This window comes from Corylus avellana, chromosome ca7 (assembly GCF_901000735.1).
Source record: "Corylus avellana chromosome ca7, CavTom2PMs-1.0".
NCBI lineage: Eukaryota > Viridiplantae > Streptophyta > Magnoliopsida > Fagales > Betulaceae > Corylus > Corylus avellana.
Genome location: NC_081547.1, coordinates 9,730,973 through 9,745,657, shown reverse-complemented (window position 1 = coordinate 9,745,657; position 14,685 = coordinate 9,730,973). Strand labels below are relative to the sequence as shown.

The 14,685-nt window shown below is 33.0% G+C and overlaps 1 protein-coding gene across 1 annotated transcript; it reads right to left on the bottom strand.

Annotated features, from left to right (window-relative positions):
• Positions 1 to 8,855: 8,855 nt before the first annotated feature.
• Positions 8,856 to 12,650, bottom strand: LOC132186513 (beta-fructofuranosidase, insoluble isoenzyme CWINV1-like). The gene is made up of 7 exons (XM_059600494.1): positions 12,470 to 12,650; positions 12,311 to 12,319; positions 11,317 to 12,179; positions 11,055 to 11,213; positions 10,064 to 10,302; positions 9,873 to 9,963; positions 8,856 to 9,121 (listed from the first exon to the last, which is right to left on the bottom strand). The coding sequence occupies exons 1-7, from the start codon at positions 12,648 to 12,650 to the stop codon at positions 8,942 to 8,944; spliced, it is 1,722 nt and encodes a 573-aa protein (XP_059456477.1). The 3' UTR covers positions 8,856 to 8,941.
• Positions 12,651 to 14,685: the final 2,035 nt, after the last annotated feature.

The following is a 14,685-nucleotide window of genomic DNA, read 5'->3' as shown; positions in this document are numbered from 1 at the left end:
AGAAGAATCAGAGAGAGAACGAAATTTAATCTCACAAGTGGGGTTTTTTGTGGCAATTTACACAATTAATTTAATCCCATAGGAAATGATTAGTTAAGCCACTAATTTTTGGGTGGCTTAGTTAACTCTGTGTGTATGAGATTAGTAGTCTCATGGAAATAGACTATTCCTAAAAATAAAGTGTTACCAAACAAATGATTAGCTATACATAGTGTTAACTAGTCCAATCTAAAGGTATATTCTGCAAACCAAACTGGGCCGTAATTCAAATTCAAAACATGATTTAAAGCTTTAAAAAATAAAAGCCATTTTAAAGAGATAAAAGAAGATTTTTTTTGATCAATTCAAAATATTTGTGATATGACCATAATTTTTGATCATATCAAACAAGGAAAACAAAAATTCAAAAATTATTTTAAGTTGAAATAAGTGGTATCCAAGTGTAAAGTGTAAACCAGGGAAACGTGGGAAAATTAAAATTAATTTAAAATATAATATCTTGGGGATGGCTGCAAGAGTAGGGGTACTGTTTGTTTGTTTGTTTTTTTTTTTTTTTTCTTGTCTTTGACGGTTGCAATTTATGACATAATATATGACAAGATCTTTACACATTCTTTATTGAAATTTTAATATATATATATATATATATATATATGACATGTGGGTCCAAGGCGTAGAAGTAATACTTACCAAAAGAAAGAAGAGAAATGATTGGTGTCTATATTTTTTTCATGTTTTTTTTTATCTCTAAAATTTATAGACTTATATGGGTCCTATATAAGTTAATGGAAGATCTTGGAAGATCTTTAATTATTGATCTATTGAATTTATAAGAAATTATGGGCAAATTATTGATACAAATTATCTCTTATTATCATAGAAGAAGTGTTAAATGTTATCTTGATCTTAAGTAGATATTATTTAAAAAATAAAAATAGAAAAGAATCCGTTTTTATTTCTTTAACTCAATTTTAAAAAAATAATATCTATCTAGACCCAAAGAACACCTACCATTTTTCTACCCAAAAAGAGAAATGTGTGGGATAAAATCATCACGTGATTAGCTTAGAACTTGTTGTCGAATTGGAATATAATTAAGAGAAGAGACATTTTTCTTCTCTTCCACCCCTTCCTCGTTCGTTTTCCTCCAGCTAATTTGCAGCCTCCAGTTTGGACCACTACATGCCCGGAGGCGGCCGAAAGTCTCGTTGAAATATATTAATTATTGTGGCAAATTGATTAGATCAAAGATGACTGAAATTGACACATTTCACCAAAGCAGAGGCTTTCAACAGGAAAAAGAGAAGAAATTAAGGAATTTTCAGGCTTGCTGTTGAGGAACAAGTGAGGAAATTTTCAAACAAATTAACCATGTCCAACTCCGCGGAGCAATGAATCATGATTCATTGCTGTTGAGGCACACGATTAATTTTCAAGCAATGAATCATGTGCTAGGACCTGTCCGGCCGATCGATTAATTTGATGATTGTGGGCATGTGTCAACTTGCTTTTAAAAAGTTTTGATTGATGCATGCAACGCAAGGCTGCAGCTTTAACATTTTGGGGTTCATATAAAGTTTCCAATCCAGGCACATGATCCATGAAGATGACATTCATACCTGAGACACCGACAACAACATTATTTTACCTGGAAACTAATAATCTTTTTTATGCATGTAAATAATGACACCCGACAGGTCCTAGCACATGATTCATTGACGCCAATAATTTCTTAAAAACGGGATAAATTGTTAGGTTGTAAGGGGACTTACACCTTTACACAAATATAAGATTCGAGAATAATTTTCTGCATACTTTTTCATTATTGTATTACACTCAAATAAAAAGAAAGTATAGCCGATAGAAGTGGAAATAAAAATAAATATGGTGACATTAATGTTACTGCTGTACAACTGTTATATAACTGAGATGATGTGGACACTGCATAAGTCAGTGGTGGGCCCTATAAATTTAAGGGTTGATCTATTGAATTTACGAAAAAATGTAAGCCAAATATAAAAAACTTATTGATCCTTAACGTTTCTTAAAAAAAAGTCAACAATAATGTATGCAACACTCTTTTGACTTTTATAACCACATTATGAAGGAGGAGTTTGCTTTAGCGGGGATGCATAACAAATCAATAATACAAGTGAACCCAAGCTTCCCTTGCCATGTTTTTTGTTTTTGTTTTTGTTTTTGTTTTTTTTTTTTTTTTTTTATAAGGGATAAATGCAAAATTGGTCCTTGTGATTGACTTAAATTACAAATTATTCTCTATTATATAAAAAATAATTTCTAGGTCATTAGAGTAGGCCAAAATAACAATTTACTTCTTGAAATCAATTTTCGTTAAGTAACTTAACAGAATCCATTACTTTGTCACGTTAGTGGCGGAGCCAGACATTTTATATTGAGGGTACCGCTAAAATTTTTTTGGCGTCCTACATCCAAAAAATTTGGTAATTCATACAATATATGCATCACAAAAAATTATCTATAAAAGTTCATAAATATGTGCTCAAATTAATATATTAGAAATGTAACATATTAGCACTATATCAAAAAGACAAAAATACAAAAATTTTTTTGGCATCCGAAAAATTTTCTCCACCCTAAAAATTTGGTAATTCACACAATATATGCATCATAAACAAATATTTATAAAAGTTTATAAATATGTGCTCAAATTGATATACTAGAAATGTAACATGTCGGCACTATATCAAAAATACAAAAATACAAAAAAAAAAAAAAAAAAGTGTGCCTGAAAATGCACTTTACAGTCTCTTAAAAGTACAAAATCATCGAGTATCTAATCTAAATTGAAAAATCCATTTCGATTTAGATGCCTATGGGTTTTTCCATTTCTGGATAACCAGACTCCATAGATATATACATATAGGTTTACTAACTTTTATTCAATTTTCGAGGCAACCAAACATAAGATAATTAAATGAAAACAACAAAAAAATTACAAATAGAAAATATAAATATGTGAGAATTAATAATCAGAGAGATCAAATCAAGACCTAATTTGGCAGTTGCATCATCGAGTTCGATCCTTTCCACCCCACGCTCAGTGCACCATACAACCTCAAGAAACTGATAAAATAAATCGAAAAACTCAAAATTAAAACTAAGTAAAAGAAAGAAATCAGAACAAAAATCTAACACAAAAACGACTGAGAGTTAGAGAGGAGGAGTTACTTTGCTTGGTGATGATGGTGGTGCCCAGACACGATATGGGACAAAAGATCCTCAACTCCACTTTGCTTGACAACCTTATTGAAGACAGTAAGGTAGAAACTGCGTTGAGAAGTAATGGTAGTATTAGTAATATTGGGGGTGCCGTGTCTTGGGTAATTGGTAGGTAAAAATAATTTTTTTTTTTTTTAAATTTTACGGTGGGAAAAAAAAATTTTAAAAAAATCTTTGGGGGTGCCGTGGCACCCCAAAAGAGTGCTGTGGCTCCGCCACTGTGTCATGTCACACCCAATAAAAACATGACACATGTTATTATTAATTTATGACTTTAAAAATTGACAACTAGGATTTTTCACATTATTTTAGGACACTAACTAAGATTACACATCAACTATCACTCCAAGTCATACTAAATTAATCTAATCTCTTCTATCCCTAAAATTTTACTTTGTGCGTAACTCTCTCTCGTTTTCATTTTTCTCACAAAGATCTGGGAGCATTTTGCGAGAACTTGATAGTTACATTTTCTAACCATTGTAAAATAAATAAAAACGACATTCAAGTTAATAAATTGTGATAAAGTTTTCTTTCAAATTAAGTTGGAGAAAATTTGATTACTTTTTTTTATTAAAAATACATTTGTCTTTACAGCATGAAAATTGATTTTAGGGAGTAAATAATTATTTTAACTTACCTTAAGGACCTATAAATTATTTTTTATATCACATTGAGTGATTTATAATTTAGATCAATTAAAGAAACCAATTTTACATTTATACATTTTTTTAATGACGTGGAATTTCCAACCCCTTCTTTACTGTGTCATAAGTAAACCCTAAATACCTGCGACGATCACAAAAGACAAGTATCAATTAAGGCCAGAGCATTTATGTAGAAAGTCGAATTTGAGCATCCCAATCGGAAAGTGGTACCGCAAGCCAAGTCTGCTAATCCGGTATATACGGGTCCACATACCAAATCTGTTCGCTACATTCTCCCTTATTTGCTAACGGTTTTTTTTTTTTTTTTTTTAAAAAGTCATTTTAGGAGGCTCCTTCACATGCTTTCCCATTAAAATGTGCTCAACTTGCTGATTAAATAAGATTTTTCTTTTCAATTTTCTTCAAAAATGAAATAATTAATTGGGTTAATAACTTTTTTGGTACCTGAGTTTTCACTTTTTTATTTTTTCCCCCTGAGTTTTAAAACATGACAAATCTAGTACCCAACTTATGGGAAAAAGACAAAATCAATACCTCTGTTAGTTCCGTCAATCTTACTTAACGGGTTTAGTAGGAAAATCAACAAGAAAAGCTTAGAACCCTAAAAAAAAAAAAAAAAAATGCTGCCTCTGTTTGGTTGCCGAGAAAACACGGGAAAGAATGTGTTGCCGAGTTGACAAGAATTTATTTTTATTTCAGACATTATTACATATCTAAGTTCTTTCGGGTAATTTCAGATATTAGTTTCAAGCTTTCCTTGTTGATTTTCCTACTAAACCCGTTAAGTAAGACTGACGGAACTAACAAAGGTATTGATTTTGTCTTTTTCCCATAGGTTAGGTACTAGATTTGTCATGTTTTAAAACTCAGGCCAAAAAAAATAAAAAAGTGAAAACTCAAATACCAAAAAAGTTATTAACCCTAATTAATTATAGGGAAATCATATACAAAATCCTTAAGTCGACGCGCTTTTTTTAAAAACTCCCTGGGTATTTATTTTTGAAAATTTAGTCCCTGGGTAACTCGAAACTACAAAAAAACTCCCTACCGTCAATTTTTGTTAACTTCCGTTAATCCACTCAAAACTCACCGTTTTATCTTATTAAAATATTAATTTTTTATTAATTTAATTTTAAAAAATTAAATCTTAAAAAAATATATATATATTTGAAGGGTGGCCAGAAGTGGCGGTGCCACCTTTGGGGGTGGCCGTAAGCCACCCCAAGGGTGGTTTGCCCACCACTAGAAGAAAACACCAACCCTAAGGACCCATAGAATTCATTTAGCAAAATTTCTTGAGAGCTTTGTCTGAATGGGCCAGCTGAGGTGCTGCAGACGAGGAGGAGGTACAACGGAAATAGAAAACGGAGGAAATATCTTCGACAATGCTGTCGAAAATCATTCTCTTCACAGACTTCCTCTTTGGCGGAATTAAACCTCCACACTTTGGTTTGAAGCTTGTTTCCTTCAGCGCCTTCTCCGGGCATGTGTTGGCAACACCCACTTGGTTCGGCTCCATCACAATGGCTGCTCAATACTCACCAACCCTCCTCTTCTTCTTCTCTAAAGAGACCTACGTACACAGCTCTCTAAATGTGTAATGCCTTTTACGTTTCAGTGACAGGCCAGGGAATGTGTACGTATATACATGTACGTTCTTTAAGGGAATGAAAGAAAGAGGTGGGAAAGACTTCCCTGCAGAGCAGGTGATACACGTTGAAATATTCCAAACTATATTGATCAGTAGACAATATCACTAATCAAACATTTCAAGGGTTTGATGGGTTGTTTTTCCCTGGTCATGCATTTGATGGGCCGGGCCACCCCTGGGGTGGAGGGTGGCGTGCGGGCCACCCCTTTCCACCCACGGGGTGGCTCGAGCCACCCCATGGGTGGCTTGGGGGGCCACCCCAAACCACTGGCCACAAGCCACCCAGGGTGGCTTACGGGCCACCCTTAGGTTGGTGGTAGGGCACCACCCCTGGCCACCCTTCAATTTTTTATTTATATTTTTTAGATTTAATTTTTTAAAATTAAATTAATAAAAAATTAATATTTTAATAAGATAAAACGGTGAGTTTTGAGTGGACTAACGGAAGTTAACAAAAATTGACAGTAGGAAGTTTTTTTGTAGTTTCGAGTTACTCAGGAACTAAATTTTCAAAAATAAATACCCATGGAGTTTTTTAAAAAAAGCGTGTTGACTTAAGGATTTTGTATATGATTTCCCTTAATTATATGTTATATTCCATCCTGTCGGTGTTTGTATACATTTGGCTTTTTAACATTCCCTCCTTGTTTAAATTGGTGACCAATAGTATCTTTTGGAAAGTGTGACTATTTTTCTTAAAGAAAGCAATCATGTAATTTTCAAAATATTAATTTTCAGGCATTTAAAGTTAGTGAAGCCAAAGATATTGTACTTTGTAAATTATTATATTATCTCATTCCCGACCAAAAGCAAGAGAATCTTATTTAGAGATATTATTTAATGGATCACTTTATAAATTCTTGTCATTCCACAGATACCGTTGAATAATCAGCTATGAATGTTGCCTGCAATTAAAAAAATAAAAACGCGTCTAAGCTTTTATGTTTGTTAGAGCAGTTTTTGGTGTGGCTTGATTGGTGATTAGCTGCTTGTAAAATAATAAAAGCGTTAAAGAATTCGTCGGTTTAGAGTTTGAGAAAACTTCAATACTTAAGTTAGCATTCTTAGTTGAAGTGAGAATATAACAATGAGCGAGAGTTTTTAGAGATGAATTGATTCCCTTTACACGATGCGTTGCATACCTTTTATATAATAGTCTCCATTGAAATATTTGGAGTAGCTCAGTTATTGTAAAACTCTATGTAATTGTAGCTTATTTGAATTAGATTGCATGAATGAGACCCATAACGAATTTTATCCTCAACAATGTTTATAGGTTATTCTTTCTAAAATTTTCTATATATATAGTCCATGGAGACCCTTTGGCCAGGGGACGAACCTCTTGATTTTTTTTTTTTTTTGTTTTAAATATAAAAATATTTGGCACAATATTATTGATGTTGACCTGACATATTAAAAGATTACATCCTATTTGCCGATGGAAAACGCATCCAAGAACTTGTTTGCGTTATTCGCTTATCTTAGAAAGTTTTTAGTAACTATTTAAATCTCAAAGAGCTATTTATAACTCAGCGAAATCACATTGAAAAATTTTATATATTTTTTTATTAAATAAATAACCATAGTAAAAAAATTTGCTACATGGCATGCATTTTTCCTCACAATCATTTTTTGTTTTGCTAAATGGGATGTACCATACTCATACAAATACATATAATTACAATTGACAACTATGACAATGAACCACTTAAAAAAAGTATAACAAATGAAAAACGCAGGAAAATTAAAATTAATTTAAAACAGAATATTATGAACATGACTGCAAGAGTAGAGTACTACTAGACTTGTCCCCCCTCCTTTCCCCTCCTCCCCTCTTCTTTCCTCCCCTTCCCTTATTGGTTTTTTTCCTTCCTTTTTTTAGTTTTTTTTTTTTTGGTTTTTCCAACTAGTTCAGTTGCTCTGGCCATCCCTTTGTTTATGCTGCACTGCCTCTGTCTACCCTTTATCATGTTGCCCCGCTCTTCGCCTCCCTGAAATCGGTTGGGCTTTTCACCTAGCTCTCTCGCCTCGACTGTTGTAGCTGTTTGTTGGTTTTTTTTTTTTGGTTAGTTTTTTGAATAAGGGTTTGACTTCTCCTTAAATCTGCTTTGGGGCGAAGAATTTTGTCCTGCCCTTTGGGTCGAGTAGGATTAGTTTCGGTGTAAGGGTTTTGCTTTTATGGCCGGTAAAATAAAAGTTGAGAATATGAATTACCTATATATTGGATTGAGTCTGACTGAAACAGATCTGTTCTATAACTGAGATTTGGACATGGGTTAGCGGATATTAATCGAAGTCATAGATATGAGTTGATTGTAAGATTTTATGTTTATCTCTATGACATTGTAACCTCATAACTTTGACTATGATTTATCAGAACTTTATTTTCTCTAATGTAAGAACTTTATGCTCTTGATTTTTTTTTTTTTCGAATATGAAAGATTTTCCTTAAAAAGAAAAAAGAAAAAAGAAAAAAAGTAGAGTCCTACACAAGCTTTTTTGTCACAACGTCAACATTCTTTTATGTAGTGACTAGTGACAAGTAAATAATTAAAAAAAAAAAAAAAATCGTAGTCACAACATCAACATCAATTGATAGAATTAATTTATCAAAACCGACCGTTACAATTGCTTGAACACTATCATAAAGACCAAGAACTATTTTTCTTACTTCCTTTTTATTTCTTTTTATTTATTTATTTTGTTAAAAAGATAAAAAAAAAAAAGTTTCATATTCTTTATGTGAGCTCTATTTTTCATCGCATTAACTATTTTGAAGAGGACTCTGCATTTTAGTGTTGGTTTTTTTTATTTTTTATTTTTTTTTAACGTGTTGGTTTTTAAGCACTTAAAGAGATGTTGTAATTGCATTCTCATGTGCCTTTTGTTTTTTGTTTTTTGTTTTCCTCTGTAAAGACATGCGTCGCCTTTGGCTCTTTCCCTTACCTTTGTTTGAAAGTTTGACAAAGTCCACGTGGGTCGATAAGAGGTGGTTTATGTGTCGAGCAAACAATTTTTTTGATTATTATTATTTTTTTTTTTGGGCAGGGGTCAATTCCTCCGATAAATCAGGTTTAATTATTCTTTTGTGTAAATTTTTTTAATTATAAATGCATGAATTGAATCTAAAAAATAATTTCTAAACAAATTTATCACTAATATTATATTGTTGAATTTCAAGAACGAGAAAAAAAAAAAGGAACAAAAATTTAGAAATATAATATAATGTAAAAAAAAAAAAAAATACTTGATATTTAAATATTAAAAAGGCCCCATCTTACACTAACACAATAATAATTAAAGAAAAACAGAAACAAGATATTTCTTTCCAACACCAACACAATAATTAGAGTTTCAACCCTCAAGTAATTATGGCTTTCTTCATGCTCCAAGCACTAAATCTTGTGATTTGAACATTCTCAGTGCCATTGTTGAAAACATGCAAGTGGGCCTCATTTTGAATTGCCAATGTGGGATAAACCCTAGCTGTGATGCATGCCTTTCCTTCTCCACCAAAGCTTTCCACAATTGAATGGTCGATCTGTGAGAAAGGGATAAACAAGATATTGGATCAATTTGGACAAAAATAAAATAAAATGATGAATGTAAAAGCATCTCTAGACATCTAAAGGAGTAGGAAACCATTGGATTGGATCTATAGATGCCTGCATTTGTGCGGTTTGGGGCCCAAAATTTGGAAGATTTTTTTTGGAAAAAAACTCATTAGTCAAACAGATTTATATATCCATTATTGGTTTGAACTGCTAGTAATGTAGACAGATAATGTGAGAAATTTCATACGTGATCTACTTGTTTATATAAATTTTGCTTGCAATGCGGTCATTAACTCTTAGTTTCAGAGATTTTTAGATACATTCATGGGTGTGCCAACCCCAACAGATAAGAAAGTTTTATTGTTCCCCAAACTTTTTGAATAGGATTGTAGACAAAAACTTTCTATTTACCTAATCTCCAGAAATAAAGAACAACATGTTTTCAAATCGCTATTTTTAAGTCGCACCTTTTGAAATGATAAACCCAAATAAACCCGTAGTATATGACTAATTGTGAAAAGCAAAAATATACCCTTAAGTAAAAATCAAAAAAAAAAAAAAAACTCTATTAAATTAAAATTTTTCTAAAAAAAAAAAACTCAATTTGCCAACACAATCCCATTTGGTTCTAAATATCCTGGAAATGTAACGAGTGGAGGCCACGAAATTAGATTGACGTGCACATTGAAAAGTAAAGAAATTTGAATAAATGTATACAATTTTGTAGCAACAACTCACCAAGCTTCTAAGTGACAGCTCATCACGAGAAGGGTTGACATCCAGAAAAGCCCCATAAGTGGTCTTATCATTACCATTATTTAGGGAAGATCTGCCAGCCAGAGAAAATAATAATAATAAGAATAATAAAAGCTAGAGTTCAAATCTTTGAATTTTTGGCAAAGGAAGAAGATTGTATATATGGGATATACCTGCTTTGATCACTGCACATGAGCACCACATATTTGTCTTGGCCTTTGAATATTCTGAAGAACACTGCCGTTTGCTCTTGCAAGCCCTTCGAAGCCAGAGCCAGCAGCCCGAATGGTCCCAACCGCCCCTTTACTGACGCACCCTTTTGGCTACAAAGTGCTTGTGGATTGGTCCAGCTTGAGTCCAGCTTTTCTGCATTCTGCAACTCAATTGTCCTGAATGAAATCTCTACGTCAACCTGCAAGAAAGGTCAAAGATATCTAGAGAATTACCACATTAACAAAATCAATATTCTTTGTGGGTTTTTATCGACTTGTACAATTACATGTGGCAAAATCACATTGCCAAATTACCATGAAAAGAACTCTTTCATTCGGCTAAGCAATGGGCTTGATATGGTAGCTTTTTAGGTTATGCTTAAGGCATCTCTAACAAGAGTAATAAAAATAGCTATGCAAAATTTTAAGTTAGTCATTCATTTTTCTATATAAACTCTATTTTTTATTTTACTCTCTATTTTTTTTCTAAACTTTAGACGAGGGAGAAGAGAGAGGCCAGGAAAGGAAAAAAACTGACGAAAAGAGAGAAACAAGATGAGAAAAAATTTGTATTATATTAGTAGAAGCTGCTATTATAAACTGTAGTAAATCGGATAAAAACTCTCTATTTTAAAGGGTTTGCCAGAGAGGTACGTAAAAATGGCTCATAACTATTATGAGCCATATAAACTCTTATATTTACTTCTATTAATGTTATTTATTTCCTTATTAAAAATAAAAAATAAAAGAGAGAGAGAGGTTATCCTACATCAGCCAAGGAGCGGGAGATATCCTCTTTCAGCTAGCCATCACTTAGATGGAGCACTTTCGTGGGTTCGGCTTATAAACAATTCTCTTTTATTCAACTCCGTTAATATCATTTTTTTTTTCCTTATTACTAGGTACAGAAAAATAGAAAAGAAAAAAAGAACTACATCAAAAAGAAAATCACCTGTGCCGATGTGACACCAGAAACTTCAAGTGCTAATCCTCCCTTAAGCACTTGATTAGGCAAGTTGACTTGGTTTTCCCGCAGCCTCTCAAGTTCACTAATCGGCCATTGCACTAATTGTTTCCCGGATTTATCCAGCCAAATGCTCCTTGGAATTGCCTGCAAAATGTGCCAAATAATAATAATAATAATATTAAAATCAAACAAATTCTAAGTTTGCTTGATAAATATAAAGCAAATTGATTAGTTCACCATTAATTACCATTACTCCAGACCATCCCTTCTTGATATCATCTTCGACGCTGGAGGACTCATTAATCCAACCCCACAAGATTCTTCTATTTTTTGCACTATCAAAGAAAGTTTTTGAAGCATAAAATTTCCCATAATCATATCTCAGTCCGGAATCGCTGTCCACCTGTCCCTTGTCCGGAACATAGACATCCTTGTTCAGGTTATAAGTTCCGACCGTGTAGTAATCATGTTTGGTGTCGTCCAAGCTCAGCTTGAGCACGTGTTTAACATGCGGGCCGATAACTGACGTGTCAACGCCAATATTGGCATTGATCGGAACCGGGAAGAAATCGGGGCACTCCCACATTCCGGTGTCTGGTGCCGAGTGAAGTGGGTGTTGGGATTTAGTCCAGTGAACGAAATCTTTGCTCCGGTATAGAATAGCTAATCCCCGACGGTTCCTTTTGCTTCCGATGAGCACTCTCCATATCCGGTCAGGGCCTAACCAAGCGGTGGTCGGGTCTCTAAACGAGCTTGCATTGATTTGGTTGGCTATTGTAGGGGCCATTAGCGGATTTTTGGCTGACTTGACCCATTCTGTCAGATACGGGTCAGAGAGGTTTTTGGGTGTGGCCAAGTTTTGGACTTGCTGGTTTTGTGGGTTGACTCCGGTGTAGAGAATGACCGGTTCGCCGGAGGGGAGGATTGTGGTGGAACCCGACCAGCAACCATTGATGTCCGACGGTTGTGATGGGTAGATGGCAGGAACATGTGGGGTCCAATTCACCAAATCTGTTGATGTTGAGTGGGCCCAGACAATGTTCCCCCACACCGCACCTTTTGGATTGTACTGGTATAATAGATGGTAAACTCCCTTGTAAATCATTGGTCCTACAGACATGGATTAATCACATCAAATACTATATAAAAATTATATTTATTACTATTATTTTATAAATTAAATAGACAAATTGGATTTGAGATTCGAAAAACCTTAAAAACCAAGTTAAAAAGGAACCAACCATTTGGATCTGCATTTCCAAAGACAACCCATTCGTCCATTTCAGCATCAGAAGATGGTAAGATGACAAAAAAATAAAAAGAAGAAAATAAACATCAAATATTAAAAAATGAGACATATTTAAAGCAAGAAAGAAAGGGGAAAGAATAAATAATTATACCGTTGATCCAGTTCTTGGGGGGTTGGAAGTGATAAGAAGTTCTGTAAGGCTGGAATGCAGGAGGAGATGAAGAAGCCTTAATGTCTCTGTAAAGTTGATGGGATGCTTGAAGTTGAAGAACGCCATGGGAGAGAAAGAGAAAAGAGGAGAAGAGTAGCCAAGCTGCAGAGGAGATGGCCATGGTGGTGGGGAGTGAAAGGGAAGGCAATGCTATGACTTCTTATATAGAAAGAGACAGCGTGAGGCCGGTGTGAGTACGTGGATTAAATTACAGCACTAATCTAATTGTTACAACGTACTTTTTCTTTTTTCTTTTTTCTAATTAATTGTTACAACTTACAAGTCTTTGAAAACTGATAGATTGAAGAATCAAGTTAATTTTGTAAGAAGAAGCGTTATTGTAATTATAACAAATATATAAAAATATTGTTTGGAGGGGGCAGGAGATTTTAGGTTGCAACTCAATGGAATCATGTTAAATTACCGTGATTTTAATTTTAAATCATTCTTCTTACATTTTGCCCTTATTTTTTTTATTTTATTTTTTTCAAATGACTTTCAAAATTCATCTTCGTTAGGAGACATTTAATTTCAACAGATGCCATATTTTGTATTGAACTACATATAATTCTTTTTTTATGTAGAATTTAATTTGGGCAAAATGAAATTTACTTTATTCTAAAAGTTATTTTTATGAACAAATTTAACCAATATATTAGTTTAGAGCATTTACATCCTACTCAATAAAATGACCATTTGGCTATTTTGTTGAGGTATATGGTTAAAAACACTTTACATCTGTCTCAACAAAGTAACCAAACATTTGTTGAGTGACTAAAGTGCTCAATGAAGTTGTTGAGCACTGTACCTCAACAATATATATCTGATATTTTTTAGGGTAATTCAATCGACTGAAAAACACGCCTCATGTATTAGAGGTACTAGTTCGAATCACTCTCCCTCTCACTTTGCGTGAAAATGTCAATATATAATAATAATAATAATAATAATAATAATAATAATATAATATTATTCTATCTTCTTTGGGAATAGAAAAAGTAGATAAATAAACAATTTTTTAAATAAAAAAATGAAAGTTGATAGCTAAAGCCTAAAATGTTGAATCGAATATAAATGCTTTCAAAAAATAGATAATTAAAATGGAAAAAATGTGATAATTTAGCTAAACATTAATTTGTTTGAATGCTATTCAAGTAAAATTATGAGTTTAGTAACTACTTTAAAAATGCAATTAATGTGACTTTCCTTCTTCTTTTTTTTGCTTACTTTCAAGTCTTAATTAAAGAGCACTAACTAACTTTTTTGTCATAAAAAATTAGAACCTCTAGTGAAAATATCCTATTAGTTATATTTGAAAGGTATTTTTGTCCTTTACAATATGTAAAGGATAAAAGTACCACTCACTATTTTTTACCATGATTAGACCCTTAATTAAAAAGCATTAACTAACTTTTTGACATAATTAGGGCTTTAATTATTATTAATTTTTTATAAAAATAAACTTAATTATACTATAATTATTTGGGGCCTTATTTTATTGGGAGCCTTATGCGATTGCCTAATTTCTCTAAGCATTCAGTCGGCATTGGACAACACATAGCACAATGATCAAACTTGGATGTGCTTGGGAGCGAGTAGAAGGAAAGCAGAAGACACCCAAAAACCATCCAAGTTTGATCCCTGCATTATGGTTGTCTTTTTCTTTGTTAGTACCGTTATGGCCAAAAGAGTTACTGCCATATGATCCTGACCATCATGTGATAAATATGGTTGTCTCTTTCTTGGTACTCTCATGGCCAAAAGAGTTATTATCCTTATGATACTAACCGTCATAAAACATTTATCACGTGGCATTCTTTTTTATGAGGATCAATTTTTATTCACATAATCACCACCCGAGGCATCTCATCTTATTTTACCCTATCAGTTTTACTTTCCTAAACTGTCAAACACTACACCTCCATTTAAAGTTTTAGGAAAAAAGGTGTAATGTGACATGACACTCACTCTCTCTCCCTTCTTTTCTCCAATTTCGTTTGATCTCCCGCTCTCCCTCTCTTCTTTTCTTCATTAATTTTCAAAAACTTAAATCCAAAAAATCTTCAAAAAATCGAAAACCCAAATCAAAAAATCTGAAAAATCAAAGACCAAAACTCAAACCAACAAATCTTCAAAAATCCAAAAAATCTTCTTCT

Coding starts and splice junctions, on each gene's coding strand:
- LOC132186513 (XM_059600494.1), bottom strand. CDS start 12,650: ATGGCCATCTCCTCTGCAGCTTGGCTACTCTTCTCCTCTTTTCTCTTT. Junction 10,303..11,054: donor CTGGTGTCACATCGGCACAG/GTGATTTTCTTT, acceptor CCTTTCTTGCAG/GTTGACGTAGAGATTTCATT. Junction 9,964..10,063: donor ATGTGCAGTGATCAAAGCAG/GTATATCCCATA, acceptor TCTGGCTGGCAG/ATCTTCCCTAAATAATGGTA.